General features: G+C 38.5%; 1 protein-coding gene across 5 annotated transcripts in view; it reads left to right on the top strand.

The window, feature by feature from the left end:
- The window catches only part of PPP1R13B (protein phosphatase 1 regulatory subunit 13B), a 69,185-nt gene that overhangs the window by 26,202 nt on the left and 24,554 nt on the right, over positions 1–18,429 (top strand). For 4 of the 5 annotated variants that reach the window (XM_063290385.1, XM_063290383.1, XM_063290384.1 and 1 more), the window contains exons 3-5: positions 660–779; positions 5,885–5,949; positions 17,562–17,663. In XM_063290385.1, coding sequence (XP_063146455.1) covers positions 660–779; positions 5,885–5,949; positions 17,562–17,663 — 287 coding nt within the window. Of the gene's footprint in view, positions 1–227; positions 298–659; positions 780–5,884; positions 5,950–17,561; positions 17,664–18,429 lie in introns of all 5 variants that reach the window. The other variant, XM_063290386.1, reaches the window with a different exon arrangement.

Raw genomic sequence — 18,429 nt, 5'->3', positions numbered from 1 at the left:
CTAGAGTAACTAAAGCCCTATTTATAATCAGTTTGGTTGCAAAATATGAGATCCGCTATGGTGTAGTTGTTAAAGTGTTGGAAGCGATACCAACATTGGGGTGCTAGTCCTTCATTGTTTTTTTTCTAATGTATTGGATTGAGAAAGAGAAAAGTGATTATGATGTGCAGAAGGTCATTGGATGACTGCAGGCTAGTTATTCCCTCTTACCCCATCCTATCTCACAGGATACTTGTAGTGGGGAAAAACTGGATGAGAGAGTGCTGTGCACACCACCTTGAGCTCCTGAATGAAAAGGTGGGCTATAAATCTAACAAATAAATAATAAATATAAAAATATAAATATGGAAATGAGTCGTTCATATGAAAGACTTTTCTTGTGCAAACTACAGTCCAGTTCAGCACTACTGTCATTATTTTGAGTATTAGAGGTTGTATAATTTCAGTTCTTGACGATTTTCAAAAAGGTTACTCTGGAATTGAGAGGAAGAAAGAACTAGGTTATCCTTTGGAACCCTAGAATATTATAATTTTGAGTTTTTTTGGGGGGTGATAGAAAAATAAAACTGTTATATCACATTTTATATACTTGCTTACCCATATTTTAAATAAATTGTCAATGAATTGCTCTAATGAGTGACATTTGATGCTGTATACAGAACGACACATACCCTTTGATCACATGATGTATGACCATCTACAAAAGTGGGGACCCTGTAGAGAGGAAGTGAAATTTTTTCTCCGACATGAAGAATCCCCAACAGAAAGCAGTGAACAGGGTATGTACTCTTTTATTCTAAAGCGTGTGTTGCTGTGTCAAGAAAATAACTTTTATGTGCTCCAACTTCCATCAGTTCAAATAAAATCTGTTGGTATGATGACAAAACCGTGTTAGTGATTATTAAATAACTCTATAGGTAAAATTATTTGCAAGCATTTCTATAGATAATGATCCTTAAAGAGAGATATTCCACTGCTTCCTATCCTTCTGTATGAGAAATGGGCAAAAATTCCTACATAGTGATGTGAGATACTGATCACAAATTACAGTAAATGTTGTTTTTAGTTATTACAGCTGAAGGTGGTGAGACAGGTTTCTGAACCTAAGGGGGAGATTGTTTTATTTATTGTCTGTATTATACCTATTCAGTTGTCTGACTCTAAACAGCAATTAGATTACTTTTAACCTAAGATTACTTATATTCCTAGGTTATTTTTTCACACTGTATGATGGATGACTTAGTTTATGAAATAAATGAAACAAATATCAAATATTGGTGTTATTTCTCCACTCATTCCCTCTATATATTACTAGGACCCACATTAAACTCAATAATATTCAGTGGCACAGATATGCAAAAATTCAGAAAATCCAAGGGAGAACGAGTACTTTTTCAAAGAACTGTAACGTTGATTTTAATTCTTACAAGTAAACTGCTAGTTTTTATTATGGAAAACTTGGAGTGAATGCTTTAAATGAAAGTGATCCATCCTTTCTTAACCACCGTGAAACAATGTCAGAATTTACTAATGCTTGACAGTAATGATTAAAATATTTAGGTTTGCCTAGTATCTTTCTAACATTTCCCTTTTCAAGTAAATCCCCCTGTTCTAAAAATCTCTCACTCTCTTTGGGACTGAACACTCTACATTTATGCATTCCATGTTTAGAATCTTATTTTGCCACCTGATACCTTTTGCCCACAGCGTAATTATAGGTCTAAGGCACTACATATAATCCTCATTTAAACCTGTTTAGTCTACAGTCCTAAGGATGCCTATCTAAAAAAAATTTCATTTTGTTTTCAATTGCCAGCTTATGGATTTTCAGTATTTTCAGTAGTTTTAGGCCCAAGTCAAGCTAATTTCTGCTGCAGTAACATGTCTTACCTAAAAGCAGCTAAGGCTTTCTATCTTTTTTCTTAGTTAGCGTTCTATTTTTTTTTTTTTGCTTGGGTTTTTTTTTTAATTGACTCTTGCTATCTTTCCCTTTTTTTTTTGGATATACTACTTAGTATTTGTTTCGATTCTAGTCTGTATGATTCCAATATACATCTCTAAAATATATCTTCCAGTGTTCCTTCACTTTTATTCTTAATTCAGCTAACTTTGTTGCAGGCTCCTTGTATAGCCCTCTTTACCCACTTCCAAAACATTTTTTAAAATGTATTTATTTAAAAGATTCGTATGTCTGCCCATCTTAAACAACTCTGGGTGGCTCACAACAGCAGTGAAACCAGTAAGTATGAAACATAACCATAAAACAGTAAAATGATCAAACAGAAACAAAAATCCTGCACCTTAATCATCCCCTTAGGATGTCCCTCAGCAAGCTCCAATTACCCTCATTCCATTCTTTCTATTCCATTCTATTCTATCCCAGCACCTTGGTAAAAAGTCAGGTCTTGATGGCTTTCTGAAAGTCTAAAAGGGGGCCTGCCAAATCGCCAAGGGAAGGTATTCCATAAGGAAGGGGCAGCCGCAGAAAAGGCGTGCTTCTGAGGTCCCACTTAGGTGGCAGGATTTCAGGGAAGGCATCTGGAGCATGCCTTCCCTATCCAATCTAGTGGGACCAGCAGATATTCTAGGGAGAGGTGGTCCCTCAAATAACCAGGTCCTGTGCCATGTAGAGCTTTAAAGATGATAACCAGCACCTTGAATTACACTTGGAAGGAAACTGGGAGCCAGTGCAGCTTATGCAATAAAGGTGTAACGTGGGTGAACCTATGAACACCCAATACTGTGCATGCCACTGCATTCTGGACCAGTTATAACTTCTGAGTGGTTTTCAAGGGCAGCCCCATGTAAAGCGCATTGCAGTAAACCAAATGGGAAATGACTAAGGCATAGTGACCGTGAGGAAGGCCTCCTGGTTCAGGAAAGGGAGCAATTGGCGCATAAGACGGATCTGTGCAAAGGCTCCCCTAGCCATGGTTGCCACCTGCTCATCAAGCAGGAGCCATGAGTCCAGGAGGACCCCCAAATTGTGCACCAGCTTGATCCAGGGGAGTGCAACTCTGTCCAGTGACAAAGATGACAAATCATGAGATCCTGGGTGGCCAAAAACCCAGAGCCACTCCATCTTCCCAGGGTTGAGCTGAAGTTGGTTCCTCTCCATCCAGACCCTTACAGCCTCTAGGCCCTTGTACAGAACAGCAACAGCATCACCTGCCCAGCCAGGGGTAGTAATGTATAGTTGGGTATCATAATCATACTGATGATACTGTACCCTGTGCCATTGGATGACCTCGCTCACTGGTTTCATGTAGATGTTAAAGAGGAGAGAGGAGAGACCTGAGCCCTGAGACACCCCACATTGCAGGGGCCTAGGGCTTCACCTCTCCTTGCCCACCAACCCTGACTGGAACTGGCCACAAAGAAAGGAGGAGAACCACCACAAAACTTTGGGTCCTACTCCCAACCTGTGGAGCCAGGCCAGAAGTACTGGGTCCATCGGGCACCTGGGGCGGTCCAGTCTAATAGGCCCCACCTCCCTGCAGTGAGGGGCAGCTGCTGAGAACTCTAGGGCCAACAGGGAGTGGTCTGTCAATGGTAGGGGACTGATGTTAATGCCCCCCAAATCCATATGCCCCAAATTCAGGCTACTGGAGGCAGACACCAGATCCAGTATGTGGCCCCCCGTGTGAATAAGTTGAACTAGGTCCACGGTGGCCATGAACTCCTATGCTGCCTCAGACCCCAGGTCCAGCGACAGCAGGTTGAAATCCCCCAGAACCATAAACTTAGAGAACTCCACCCAGCTCAGACACAGAGTCCAGGAGCACAGGCAGGGATGCTGCTACACTGCAGGGAGGAAGGTAAATGAGCAGCAATCCCCACTGATTCCTATGGCCCAGTTTCATTAAGAGGGTCTCACATCCATTGATGTCTGGGGCAGGGCCCCTGGAGGCCACCAGAGACTCCAGAGAATAAGAACCACCACACTCCCACCCCTGCCCTGCAGTTGTGGCTGATGCCACACTCAAAACCCAGGGGGACACGTTTCAGAGAGGGGAGCCCCCCATTCAGTGCCCAACCAGGTCTTGATGATACAACTGGGTTGGCTCTCCCATCCACAGTCGGATCATGGGTGAGGTGAGCTTTACTGCAGGTTGACCTGGCATTCAGCAGCAGCAGCAGCCAGAGACCAGAACCACCAAAGTTCTAGAAACCAGGTCCTGGGGCCAAGCACAGGGGGACAGAACACGGTACTTGTATTAAGCATTTGGGTCACCTTCCCCGAGAGCAGCCCACCCCCCGACTCCTGCAGTACCTGCCCATGCTCGCACCACTGCAGTGCCCTCCCCTACCATCTCCCCTCTCTCCCTATCTGGCTCCCCTCCCCTCCAGCCTCCCATCCCCGAGGTCCTGGGAGCCATCCACATCCAACCTAAACAACCTAGACAGGCTCTGCTCCGATTCTGGCACTTGTAACATACTCTTTGCCTCCACCTGAGCAGGCCTTCTATCTAAACACCCAAACCTTCCTTCACGCAACTCTCTAGCACCCAAAACCAAACCTTCCTCTTTCACCCCCCCTCCTGCTCTCACCCAGGCAGCAGAGAAGCAACACCCCCCCAAAAGGACTGGGGGGCAGCACCCCCAGCCTACCCCTGTCTCTCACAGGAGGGGAACAAGGCCCCAGCCATACCCAGCCCCCACTCCAACCACCAAACCATATAAAAGCTCCTGGTCCATACAAATGTCCTTAATCCCAAGTCCTCCCAGACAGGCAAAGGAATCCATTGAAATGGCTGCTTTACCATGTAGCCTCTTGAGCGGCAGCAGCAAGACACAAGGAAGTCCCCCCACTGGTCTGTTGCCTTGCTCCTGCCACAAGCTGCCCAGCCACCTGAGCCCTCCACTCCACTGGGGACTCCAACCACCAGGACCCCGTAGCCACTGCAACTTCCTCGTCTTGTGCTGGCCCAGCCTGTCTTTATATTCTCTGTGGTGGCAAGCCCAAGATGGAGGATGGGCTAAGCTGCTGGTCTGTTGCCTCTCACTCTGCCATGCTGCTGCGTCCTCCGGAGTCCATCCTGCATGGCCCATCAGCTGGAAGAAAGGCAGCTGGTCCACAGCGCTGCTGAGCTCTGTTGCCTGCCACCCTCTCACAAGGAACCTCCACAATGGAGGGGCTGCCACCTGACAGCCCTGCTTGGCTGCCGCCCAGGGAGACATTGACCGGGCTCAACCAGCCCCTTCCGGCTGCTTGGTCCCCTGCCGCCACGCTGGCTGCCATTTTAATTTTTTTTTTTATCAGAGATTGCCTTTGAACAAAATTAAATTATGGCTATTCAGATCAGCTGCTTGTTTTTATAACCAGTATACTCAGGCAAATTAACTGTTACTCTCCATGGAGAAATAGCAATCATGGTAAGCAAGTTGCTACATGGAAAGGGTTGGGCAGTGAATACTCTCAGTGGCTGGTAGAAACTCAGACTAAATTACGTTTTGACATTCTCTTCTGGGAATAAAATGGCATGATGGTGGTGGGTGTTGTTTACACAAATAGGTATGGTTGAAATCAGCAGCAGCAGTGGTGATAGGTTTTGTGGAGAGCATAGAGTGAATAAATGTTTTACCAGCTTAGCTATATAACTATATTATAACAACATAATAATTACAACTCAGATAACATCAACTCCAGTGGCCCTTGAGTTGTTATTGAACTGAGGTTCAAATACATGTAGAAAAACAAGCATCTGTACAACAAAAAAGATAGAAAACATTCTACTTTCCTCCTCTTCAACACCTGAAATTGTGCTGGTCAAATCAACACACAAGGTTGGACATTATATTTAAACTCTCTAAAGTTTTACTGATGCAAAAAATGTCAATTATTAGTTGGGAAAACTAAATGTTATAATTGTGTTTTTCCCAGGCCGTCAGACTCAAAATCATAGAAATGGAATTTCTATACCTGTGGAGAAACGTACAGAGAATGGGGTATGTAGCAAATTGCAAATTAACAGTATATTTATTTTTAAGTTAATTTGTGTTTTTAAACCATGAATCCTGGGTACCCTTGAGTGAGCTTGCATGGTTAAGAAGACAGAAGATAAATGTAGTGAAATAAAGTAACATAAAATAACAACCAACATTTTGTAAGGTTGCCGTATCTTGTTAGATTTTGGTGATTTCACTGCTGGGATCTTCTACAGTCTAACGTGAGGATGCCAGAATCCCACATGATTTCATATGAAAATTTTAAAAAAATCTTTAGGGTTTTATAGTCACTATCCAGGGAAGTTATGCATACTTTGGCATTCTTAGACAGTTCTAAACATATATTTAAAAATTTTTGAAACAAATTTTAAAATAAAAATATTTTACATTGCTTTCATCAAGGCAAACAATTTTACATTATCAAATTTATCACGGGGTTTCTTTTATGAAAGTTATAACACTTGATTTTCCTTAAATGTTTCTACACTGCAATTGGTCTTAACCACTATAAAATGGATGCATCAGTCAAAATGTTTGGGGCATGAAGTAGCTTGATCAGGCCTGCAACTAGGGTCTGTGTCACCTGGGGCAAACATGGATTCCATGCCCATTTTGGTGCCCCCCCCGTGCTCATTTTGGCGCCCCCCCCAGCGTGGCACCCGGGGCACATGCCCCGCTTGGGCCCCCCCAGTTGCGGCCCTGAGCTTGATTGCCATTTGCTTCTGTATTTTACTAATATGCACCCCAGTACCATTTCTGTAGTATTCTGTGGGTTCAAAAATTTAAAAGTAATACATAAAAATAGCATGTTCCTGTGATATCTGAGTTGTTGAATGCTAGCTTGAATAAAATAGTCTTACAGGGTTTTTAGAAATACATGTATTTAGATTTTTGTGGATGTTTAGTAAAAGGAAACTCCACTTTTGTGAAACAGTTACCATTCATTTCTGTTTGGAAATAGTGAAACAACACTGTTATTTCTATTTGGTCCAATTTAATTATAATTTGGTATAAAGTTTAGTTCTTAGCCTAACTTCTTTCCCTCCTGAATTTAACCCTCCAATAGTTTTGTATATGTGGAATACCTACAAGGATTTAACACATTGATATTTCTATAATAAGACACAAAAAGTTTTCAATATATATTATATATTCTAAAACAGTGTTATTTTGCAGCAATTTACTGATAGTACTAATGTAAACTATTAACAGAACAACTTTTTAAATACTCAGTGCTGGTGTTTACAGTTACACAAAGTTCTAATACATCTATTGTGATTGTGTGTCATCTTCATGTGTTGAATACTATCTTGGAAATAACACATTTCTGCCGTTGTTGTTAATACTCGGAATGAAAGACTTGCATCATTCTTATATATTAATATAAAAGAGCTCTGTTTGATCTTATCAGCATCCCATTTCCCACAACTGCTAACCAGCAGCTCTTAAGAGGATTTGCATGAAAAGAAAATGCATGGAGTCAGTAATTCTCTGACCATTGAATAAATAGCCTGAGTAAATATGCTTAAGATTTGTTTTTTTAAACTTAAGGGGAATCTACAGCAATATGGGAAGCAGACCATTGATTTAATATATCTGTACAATCACATGACTTGAAGAATGACTCTTTAATAAATTTTTGTGAAGAAAGCAGAACTGAATTTTCAGACTCAAATTTGACTAATAATTGACATTGGCCATTTTCATTGTAAAGCTGTGCTTTGTCAGGGTGGTTCCCTTTTTTTGGTGCCTTCAAGTCATTGTTGACTCCTGGCGATTGCCTGGACTAGTCCCTGCAGGTTTTTTGGGGGGGCAAGATTCTGGAAGTGGTTTGCCATTGCCTTCTTCCTAGGGTTGAGAAAGAGTGATTGGCCAGAAGTCACCCAGCTGGTTTAGCACCTAAGGTGAGACTAGAACACAGTCTCCTGGTTTCTGTCACACTGCTTTAAAACTACACCAAACTGGCTCTCTGTCAGCTATGCTGGTTCTGAATTCTAGTATTTTTATGTATGTATGTATTTTACCTACTTACTAACTTATTAAACTTATATCCTGCCCAGCTCCAAAGACTCTAGGCAATTACGATTACAATAAAAGAACAATAGTATAACATACAGAAAGAAAAGGTAACACAAGTTAAAAGCCTATACTGCATGTTTCAGGCTCCAGGTGCTCTACCAAAGAGCCAGGACTTTGCCTGATATTCAGAAATTAGAATAAAAAATATTCATATACCTCTGGATGTTACATTTATTTGCTAAAACTTGCTTGGTTTGTTTCTGCTCTCATTGTTTAAAAGCAGAATATTTAGAAAGGATAAGCTACCTATTTTGTTTCAGTGATAAATGTGTTTATTAAATGCATGTGTTTTTGTTACTCATTTCATGGAATCTGGTGTGTGCAGTTAGACTGTTCTTTATCTTCTACAAACACGGTTCTTCCTAGTGTACTTTAGTGTGGCACAGTCCTTTGCCTGCATTATTATTTTTAATTTATTTTGTGTGCTGTTCCACTTTGGTCAGCAAATATATGAAAGAGAATTCTATGTTATCCTTTTCTGTAGTTTGCTTGTACTCATAAAACAGCATGTCAGTCAACAGTTTCATGGTATGTCAGTCAACATGGCATCTTGTTTCTCTGAACAGCAAAGAGTGCTGCAGAGGAAGACAGGGAGGCAATAACTTCCACTTCATCTATCATGTAGCTCTGCACAGCTAAGTAAAAAAATATATATATATATATATATTTGCATTGGTTATAGCTATCCAACTCTTATGGACTCTGGGTGGCGTAATGCTCCAAAAAACCCAGTAAAAGCTTTTAAAAACTTAAAAACTACACAGGCTGCAAGCCTTAACAGTTTCTATTCTGTGTTGTTTGTGTTTTCAAATTTAAATGCACAATTAGGCCTAAAAATGGAACTAGCTCAACATTCTACATTGAATGTGAAAAGGACAATGCATTGAGCTAATTAGACTTGACAGCTGGTGTGATCTTGTCATGATTAGGCTTTTCACTGCCGGCAAAATCCACTAGACGTTTCATTCAATGATTTCTGATTAAAACCCAGAGGCAGTTTTCCATATTAAAGGAGGATTTGGGTGAGAGGAAGAAGGGGATAACTGGGAAAGGGGCTTTTGTATTTGATTGAAGAAGGTACAAAGCCACCTGATATTTATTAGTTCTACACAGACTGAGAATGAGAGCTTATTTCTTGTAAGATTTGGGAGTTATTGGCCAACTTGGCTTGTAAATAGTGTTTTTGCAGTTAATTGGTTTTACTTTTAATGTTAATAAGAAAAAATTGATTATTGTTTCAGTAATCATACTTATCTGTGAAAATAAATGGTGAAATAGAAGAATTGGCATACAAATTTTATACAGAGTACATGGTGCAAATTGTACAAATTTCTTATGGAACTCCGTCAACACTTTAGCTGAAAATGTAATAAAGAATGTTGTGATGAAAATGTGTGAGGCATGTAAATGTTTTATAATGCCTATAGCATTAAATTTAATTACGTGCTGTTTTGAATGTTTTCTGAGGTTGTGTCACCTTTGTAAACACTGCATTAACCACAATTTCGGAAAAACAAAAATAAAGTAAAGCCTATGGTATTTCAAAATCTTTTAATGAGTCTTAATCATAGCAAGTTAGAGCATATCAAAATAGGATGGTTTTGCTTCCTCTTTAAACATCCAGAAAAATCCAGTTTCACAATCCACACTGTTAAAAGGAATAGCATTTATTTATAGTGCTTAATGAGGCATTTCTATTATTCATAATTGTTTTTGAGTAATGAATTACAGTAAACACAACATTCATATTTTGGTTTGCAGTTCTTTCCTGTTTGATTAAAAGGAGGATGCAAACCATTTCTTTATTAAGCAGTCTTCACTTTGTAGTATCTTTTTGTACATTTCACTTGCACAATGAACCTATGTGCAGTCAATAGGTTATCTTTTTTCTAGTTGCTTTAAAATTAGATTAAATTTATTATAGCTTTGGAACTGATTATCAGTTCTTAAAGAGAAGAATGCATTGCATGTTTTGAAGTATTTGTCAGAAAACCAATTAATGCTCATTGTTCTTTTAAACAAGTCATTAGGAAGCGCAGTCTGTTAATTTTAACTGTAGGCAATATGGTTCCTTTCAATGTCCTTTATGATTGGCCACACTTGATGGCTCTTAGGAGCTAAAATTCAAACATCTGGAGGGCACCATGTTGCCTTTCCTTAGTAGTCAGGTATAGGCTGTTCTTCCAAAAACTTCACTTGAAGAAAATATTCTAACTGATATAATATCAGTTAGATATCAGTATCACTGCCCACCTCCCTTTGGGGGAGATGGGCGATGACAGAAATTTGAAATAAATAAACAAACAAATAAATAAATAAAATATCCAATAGTCACTATCTGAAGGCCTCCATTTATTCTCTTTACTATTATTAATCCTGATCTAGAAAAGTAATCTGTATCAGCATGTAGGTAGTGATGCTAAAAGAATGGTTATTCTTAAAGATAACATGATTGAATTTGTTTATTATTCTGTTTCCCAATTATTTCTGGATGAGAAGGATATGTAAATCCATATCAGTTTTCACCAAGGGGACCATTAAGAAAGTGTTTACCTGTTAGTTCTCCTGGATTTCTTAGTGGCTTTCAGTAACCACCAGCTTTGGTAAATTTCTGGATCACCTGTCTGGGATGGGACTCAGCAGCATTGTATTACAGTGGCTTTTTTTCCCCCTTGAATGGGTGTAAAACATTTATTACTGATCCTAGAATTCCATCTTGTTTCCCTCTTATTTAACATGAAGCCATATGAAAAGCTGTCTTGAGTTCAGGCTGTTAGTATGTTAGCAGCTGCCTAGCGTTTTTAATAAAGTGAAATTATTTATTTACAGTCCCAGACCAATAAATGTACAGGTAAGAAAACTGTTTAAATTTTAATTCCTTCACAGACTTTGGTAGTTGTAGACAAATACGGAGATAACTTTGAAGAGGGAATGTGAGAATGGTCAGCTCGGCTCTGAGAAAGAGGAAGGGGTGAGAAAAATACTTAAGATTACCCTGTTTTGATTCTCTTTGGTATAAAAGGGGGCAGAGTGAAACTGTTGGACTTTCAAAATTCGATAATTGTACCCTGCACAATAGAGTTCCTGTAGTTCTCATGGTGTCTGTTTCTTGTCCTGGCCTACCTAGTAGGGCTGATGTCAATCTTGAAAGTATCACGCTTCTCTATTCAGCACTTGCTGAATAGAGGGAGATCAGGGAGAAGGCATCAGATCATTGGGCTGCTCCATTGTCCACAGAACAACTGTGCACAAGCCATGTCCCTGTAGTTTACCACTCCTGTCGGTAGAGAGTGAACCCATAGAATTGAAGAGGACTCTGTACTTGCCACCACAGTAGATTCTTCAGTATAGGTTGCAATGCAGCAGGAAGAGATGGAGGACTTTCCAGCTCTGTCTGACTCTGTGTGGCAAGACCTTTCAAGTGACCTTGGAGAACTGCCAAGCAAATGTAGGGGGAATGAGTTTGTAGTTGGTTCCCATAGGACATTGCCGGTGTCTCCTTCACATGCAAAAGGGGAGTCTGAATCTGATAGAGGAGGTGGTGTAAAGGAATACAGAGATCATCTTGAAGAAAGAATGTGAGGTCAACCCTGAGAAAGAGGAAGGGGTGAGAAAAAACCTCAAGATTACCCTTGCCTTGATTGTCTTGGGTATTAAAGGGGGCAGAGAGAAACTTGTTCTGGTTTTCAGTATTCTATTAACATAACCTGTGACATAGAGTTCTAATAGTTCTTGTGATCTCTGTTTCCTGGTCTGACCGACCTTGAAGGGCTGACAGTAGCAGACTGAACGAAGATATACAACCGAATGCACAGAAGACAATGCCTAACATAGGAAAAGACAATTCATTTTTATCTTGGCTGGACAATTCTGAATTACTTCCTTTGAATTGCAGCTTGGGTTTATTCCTAGATTTAAATCCTTGATCTTTATATCCAGTTTTCAGCATAGCCAGCAGCATATTTGCACAGTTAACTATTTGAGTCTATTCTGTCATACTCTGTATGAGGCTTCCTTAAGATAGGGAAATTTCAGCCTGCCTGGAATGTCGCAGCCAGACCACTGATTAGGGCCAGTTATAAAAAGCATATGATTTCCTAGTTACAACTACTTCATGGTCTGCCTTTCTGTTTATGGGCATAGTTCAGTACTGGTTATGATAAATAATAACCTACATGAACTAACACCAGATTATTTGAAATACTACCTTCTCTCATATGAGCCTTTTGGAAGAGACTTTTCTTTCTGCCCTCCTGTTATCTGAGGAACACTTAGAAGGCTACTCCCAGAATCTGGTGCTTCCTGACAAAAGAAAATAATGTATCCTCCTGCTGGCAGCAGTTTTTTATTCAAATAGAGTTTGGGTATGTAGGCTAATGCTGCTGAAATTGTACTTAATCTATAGCTAGAGTTATTTTTTTAATGTTTAATTGATTTGTCTTTTAATTACAATTTCGCTATTGCCCACAATTTAAAGCAATGTTTTAGTGGAGTGGTATATAGTTTTTATAATAAACAATAGTATAAGCAGAACTTGGGTAATTTTTTTAAAAATTTTTTTAATATTAATGGCATAATTAAATAACTACATTTTAAATTACACTGTTAGATTAAGTGTTTGGTGTAGATGTAAATATGAGGGCTATGCCTGCTTTGAAAAAAATTGTGAATGCTTTAAAACTTTAATGAGTTTTACTTTAATGACTTAATTGCATAAAGCAAAAGAATCTTTTCAGGCTTTCATGGAGGTCTAAAAAATAGCAGAGAAATGCTATGCTCACGTGAGGTAGAAAGCACTTCTTCTGAATAATTTTTGAAGTATACAGAACCCTGATAAATATAACACTAGATCATTAGATAGCGAGCTCTGTGTTCACTGTTTTGATTTTTATATCCAAATACTGTCCTTTCTTTATGTGGATTTAGTCAATCTACCTTTTTTCCACAAAACTAAACAAAATTACTGCTATTGTAAAATGTTACATTTTCCTTCCCAAATGGATTGTCTAACTTCGTGGAGTAATTTAAAAAATGCAAGACAGACATGTGGATGAAACAATTGACCTGGCAATAATAGTCTTAGTTTCAACTAAATATTTGTTCATAAGATTTACACATGGATTAGTTTCATACAAAGACAAAATCTGCTTGCTGTACAAGATGATAGGACAGTTTTGGAGTTACAGAAACTGAATTTCTAGTTGAAAAGAAATCTTATGGTTTAATTTGTTGCATGATTTGGCTGGCCTTGAGTGTCTTTATTTAACAAGAAAGAAGAGCTAGAAAGTTTTATTCCACAAGCAGAGCTTCCCACAAGTAGAGCTTTTCATGTGTTATCGGCTGCAAATATAAGAAAATCCAGAAAATATAAGAAAGCCTCTGTGTATGCAGATACTGTAGTAAGAGCCAGTTTGGTGTAGTGATTAAGGCATCAGACTAGAAACTGGGTGACTGTGAGTTCTAGTCCTGCTTTAGGCACGAAGCCAGCTGGGTGACCTTGGGCCAGTCACTTTCTCTCAGCCCTAGGAAGGAGGAGGCAATGGGAAACCACTTCTGAAATCTTGCCAAGAAAACTGCAAGGACATGTCTAGGCAGTCATCAGGCATCAAGACTGACTCAAAGGCACCCCCCCCTCAAAAAATGCAGATAGTAGAGGAGGATTGTAGTGGCTTCCAAAGTGACACTGAGCTTCTGGATCTCTGGAGAGTAGTTTTCCAGTCACTAGATAATCTTCAAGATCTGGAAAAAGCCAAGATTCCATGAGCAGCAGGAATTAAATTATGCCAGATCTGAGAATGAAACACAGAATAAAATAGTTGTTAGTCTGAGGTAGCTTAATAGAAATGTATTCACCTAATGACTGTTAATTTGTTGCAGTGTGCCTGATGGGACATAAGAGGGGAGACAGAATTAAGATTACATTTACCTGTCTTACAAATCATGTGCCTCAAAGGGTTTCTCCTAATGGATAAAGTCACCTGGATTTGACTAGTATACAGAAACAGCAGGGCAAGGATTAGATAGTTAATTATCATTTGCTAACTGTCAGAGTCATTATTAATTGCCATGGCATACTAACAAACAGGCCGAATTAATAAATGGTCAGCTATTGGAAATTGTACTTACAGTTTTTATTTTGTTGTTTTATGAATCAATACATTCTGCCATGGGATGTAGTAATACCAACATCATAGGAATGTACACAAACTGGGGCAAATATTTTGTTCAAAGCAAGAACAAACCACCACACCTCAGAGGTTTTGTTGAAAGGTTGTTTGTCAAAATTGAAACCTGGATCACTTTGGTTTTTCCAGGTTTTGGACAAAGCAAAATCCAGATGCGTGAATAGGGCAAGGCTGGTGGATGTCATTCTCTCTCTCTCCTCTTCTCCTTCAGGAATTCCAGTATGGCATGTCCTTCTAGCCCTCTGCTGGCTTATCTTCCAGCACCTTCTTTTCCTCCTCTTAGCCATTATTGTCTCTGCTGATGTTGCCACCATCAGTGTCCCAGATTAAGCATATCCCAGTGGCCAGTTTACCCCCATCTTTCTTACTGTTTTCCTTCCCCCCTGCTTCCATCCCTCCCCGTCATTCATCTGTCATTTTTCCCACTCTCTCAACAAGCCACTTCTGCCTGGATCAAAATAGTTCTGTCCAATCCTGTGAATGAATAAATAAAAAACAAATCTGTTGCATTCTGGGCATGGACTGAAACATCAGAATCATGCACATTTTAGTTTTGGTATGGACCAGACAAAATCAGCTGTTCCATACATGGAATAATTTACAGATCCCTACAACAGATTTTAAACAGATGTGAAAACACAGTCTGCAAGATTCCAGTCTGCAATTTATGTGGCACAAGTGTTTCTTCATAATACCTCACCAGCTGCACTGACACAAAGTATGAAGGTTATAGGCTGATAAACATGTGCACATGCTAGGGAACTATATATGTATCACAATTCCACTTCATAGTTTATGAATACTGTTGCTTCCAGTACTGGTGTGCATAACAACTTATCTTTGGCAGTTGAACTTTACATCAGCTGATAGAGATTCTTTGAAATAAATGAAGATGATAAAACATGCAGTTGAATGACAGAATAGTCATGATATCTAACTTTCTTTCTAGTTCTTTGTCACCGGGATACGATAGAACTAAAAAATAAGTAAGGCTTCACTGGCTGTGATATTTCCAGCAGATGATATTTATTTTGCTCTAAAAGATTCCTCAGATGTAAGGGGATGAAATACAAATATTATGTCTTTATGGAAGTTTTTCATTCATGGATTAGCGCAATCTTACATTTGAACTTGTTCCATTTTAAGAGCAAGATTTCTCAGTTAATAGAAGGAAGCGGATAGTTTGTTAGAAAGTGAAGCTCAGAATGAATTTTTGGAATCTGGGAGTAGTTAGTTTTGTAGAAACCCTTTTATGAATGCTGGAAGTGCATTTTTTCTGTCGGTGAGTGCCAGGAGGAGGTTTTTGTGTCTTATATGTGATAGGCTCAGGTTTGTTTTGAAAAATGAATGATGTCATTCAGAGAGCAACTATATAACTAGTATGAGTACAACATTTAGTTATTTTTGCTCTTAGATCTCAACAGGATTAGAAATGCTTACTACTGTTTTCTTTGAGCTCTGTCTTCTATTAAAGGACTTCATTTGGATAGGAGAATTGCAGATATTTTCCAGCCATTTTATCTGAGCTGTAACTGAACTTAAAAGAATTAGATTAAAACCCTGAATCTTAATTATTAACTAGACTTTTCAAGAAAACTGTACTACTTCAGAATGGGTCTATTACTAAGTTATTTAATTTTCAAAGGCTTTGCTGCCCTACTTTGAGGGACCCAACATATTGCTTCGGATCTTCAAAATTTGCAGTTCTTTAGCTAAGCATCTTCTTTGCTCTTCCATAACCATCTTTTTGTCATGTGGAGGAAGAGAAAGCAGCCAAGAGTAATATTACAGGTTTAAACCTTTGTTGTTGTTTTGTTGTTGTTTCTGTTTTGTCCATATGCCACTGCAGAATAGTCATTGATGGTAAAGATTTATCTATAATAAATGTATAGAAAGTATATTTGTGTCTAGCAGGTAATTGTCATCACTTGCTGTTATGGATAGAGGGTGAAATCCTCTCCTTTGGAGATAATTCAGTTATGTTTAGCTATTTAGTATTATGGAATATATGTAGGTAACTTTAATATTTTGGGGAAAATGCTAAATTAAATTTTCTTTCACTCTCTTACTGATTTTTGTATGAGAGGTAGTTGCAGTTGGCACTTTATCCTAGTCTCTGGTTTAACTGTATTTCATAAGGTGTTTGTGCAAAAACATATATCTTATTGAAGTAGTTTAGAATATGGCTGAATAGATCTGGACAAAAGTAAACTTTTTTTTTACTGGCTAGTGTTTTTCTTCCTCTCATCCTTCTTTTATTTCTTGATTTAATGTAGTTCAGACTCATGGATAAGTTGATATTTCCATGCCATAATATTTAATGTTACTTTTAAGCCATTAGGATTATGATGCTATTCTTCTGTTGGCTTTGTTTTAGTAATTGAAAGCTATATTGTATTATTCTGCACAATTATTTGATGGTAAAACAGTTCTGAAAATATTTTTCAATTGTGAAAAATAAAATAAAATAAGTTAATGAAAAAGCACATGTGTATTCATTAATCATGGCACCATACTAATTGTCAAATAATTTTGTTTGGTAGGCAGACGAGGCTAGCTTGAAATTTACAATTCAGAAATGGTAGAAATTTAAAGTTATTAATAGAGAGGAAAAATTAGTCTTCTGTTTTATGAAAAGAGATAATATATTGTATGTGAAACTGTCAAAACAGAAATCTTTCCTTTGTAAATGTGTAATTTAATTATCTTTGAAAAGGTTTTTTCCCAATAGTCAGAAAATGAAGCGGCATGTTTTTGTTTGGTAAACATTTCATATTTTACAACAATAGAGTAGTATTAACATTTTCGTTCTTTTTCTGTTTGGTAATATTATTATCAATATTAGTATTATAAGTTATTTTCTGTAAACCAGTGATTTCTATACAGTGTCTAATATATGTATATGTGATATATTTAGATACTTACTGTTGTTTTGTTTATTTTGGGGTTTGTTTTTTCTTTATCCCTTGTTCTGTTTAGGATTTTTTGGGTAGTTTATTAATTGATTTTGTGTTTTTTATATTTCATTGTCTACCTTTTGTATTTTTTTTTAAATAAAATATTTATTTATCATATTTTTATCACCGCCCACATTCTAAACATTTAACATTTTTTAAAAGCCTTGATGTGTTAGGCATGTAAAAGATATAATTGGTTTCAGGAAGCTAGCTTTTCAAACATATTTCATATGCAATGTATATGTGTCATTTTGGAATTCTGTTTTGTCTTGAGCTCCACTAATCAATTATTGGTTGCTTTTAATCTACTGTTTTCTTCCACTGAAATTGTTTTATTACGTCTCCATTCAGTGGTCTTTCTTCCTTTGCAATTGGTCTTTTTTCTCTATAGGTTGGAAATCCACGTGTTGAGCTCACACTCTCAGAACTTCAGGATATGGCTGCCAGGCAACAACAGCAAATTGAAAATCAACAGCAAATGTTGGTTGCCAAGGTAAACTTGCTCTGGCAGACTTTGAAAATGTACTCCCTTAGAAAATATTTTAAATCTCAGCAGTACAGAAAATGATGTAATCAAGAACTGCTGGGATTCAATTTCATCCCTTTCCTTGCTTGAAATGCTGCCGTAAGCGTACATAGCAACTGATCTGATGTTATACTCTTGAGAATAATAGTGGACAGGATTCATAGCGAAGGTATCAGCAAATAGTATAGCTGGTGATATTGCACCAATGCAGCAGAAATGTCCAGGAAGTTTTATAAGGCAGCAGTCGAAGCACTACAGACACACTATAGCTAGGTTTTTTTTTCTTTTATCAATACTTTGGAGGTTGTAGGGGATTAGGCTGCCCAGACTATGTATTTGGTCTCTGAGCATAACACACATGGCTTTTCTTATGGTAGTGCAGAACTTTTTACTTTTGGCAGGCCCAGTTCTTTAGCTGCTTATTTGAGCACAACCCAAAATTTAGTATTGGTGCTTTTAAGTCTTCTGTTATAGAGTGCTCTGTGAATGTCACAAGTGATGTGAATAGAGATAGGTAAAGGTAAAGGTTTCCCTTGACGTAAAGTCCAGTCGTGTCCGACTCTAGGGGGCGGTGCTCATCTCCATTTCTAAGCCTTAGAGCCGGCGTTGTCCGCAGACACTTCCGGGTCATGTGGTCGGCATGACTCACGGAACGCCGTTACCTTCCCGCCGAAGCGGTACCTATTGATCTACTCACATTTGCATGTTTTCGAACTGCTTGGTGTGCAGGAGC

This window comes from Candoia aspera, chromosome 1 (genome assembly GCF_035149785.1).
Source record: "Candoia aspera isolate rCanAsp1 chromosome 1, rCanAsp1.hap2, whole genome shotgun sequence".
In the NCBI taxonomy this organism is placed as follows: domain Eukaryota; kingdom Metazoa; phylum Chordata; class Lepidosauria; order Squamata; family Boidae; genus Candoia; species Candoia aspera.
Note: the sequence above shows the minus strand (reverse complement) of the source record. Positions and strands in the feature narration are given on the sequence as shown.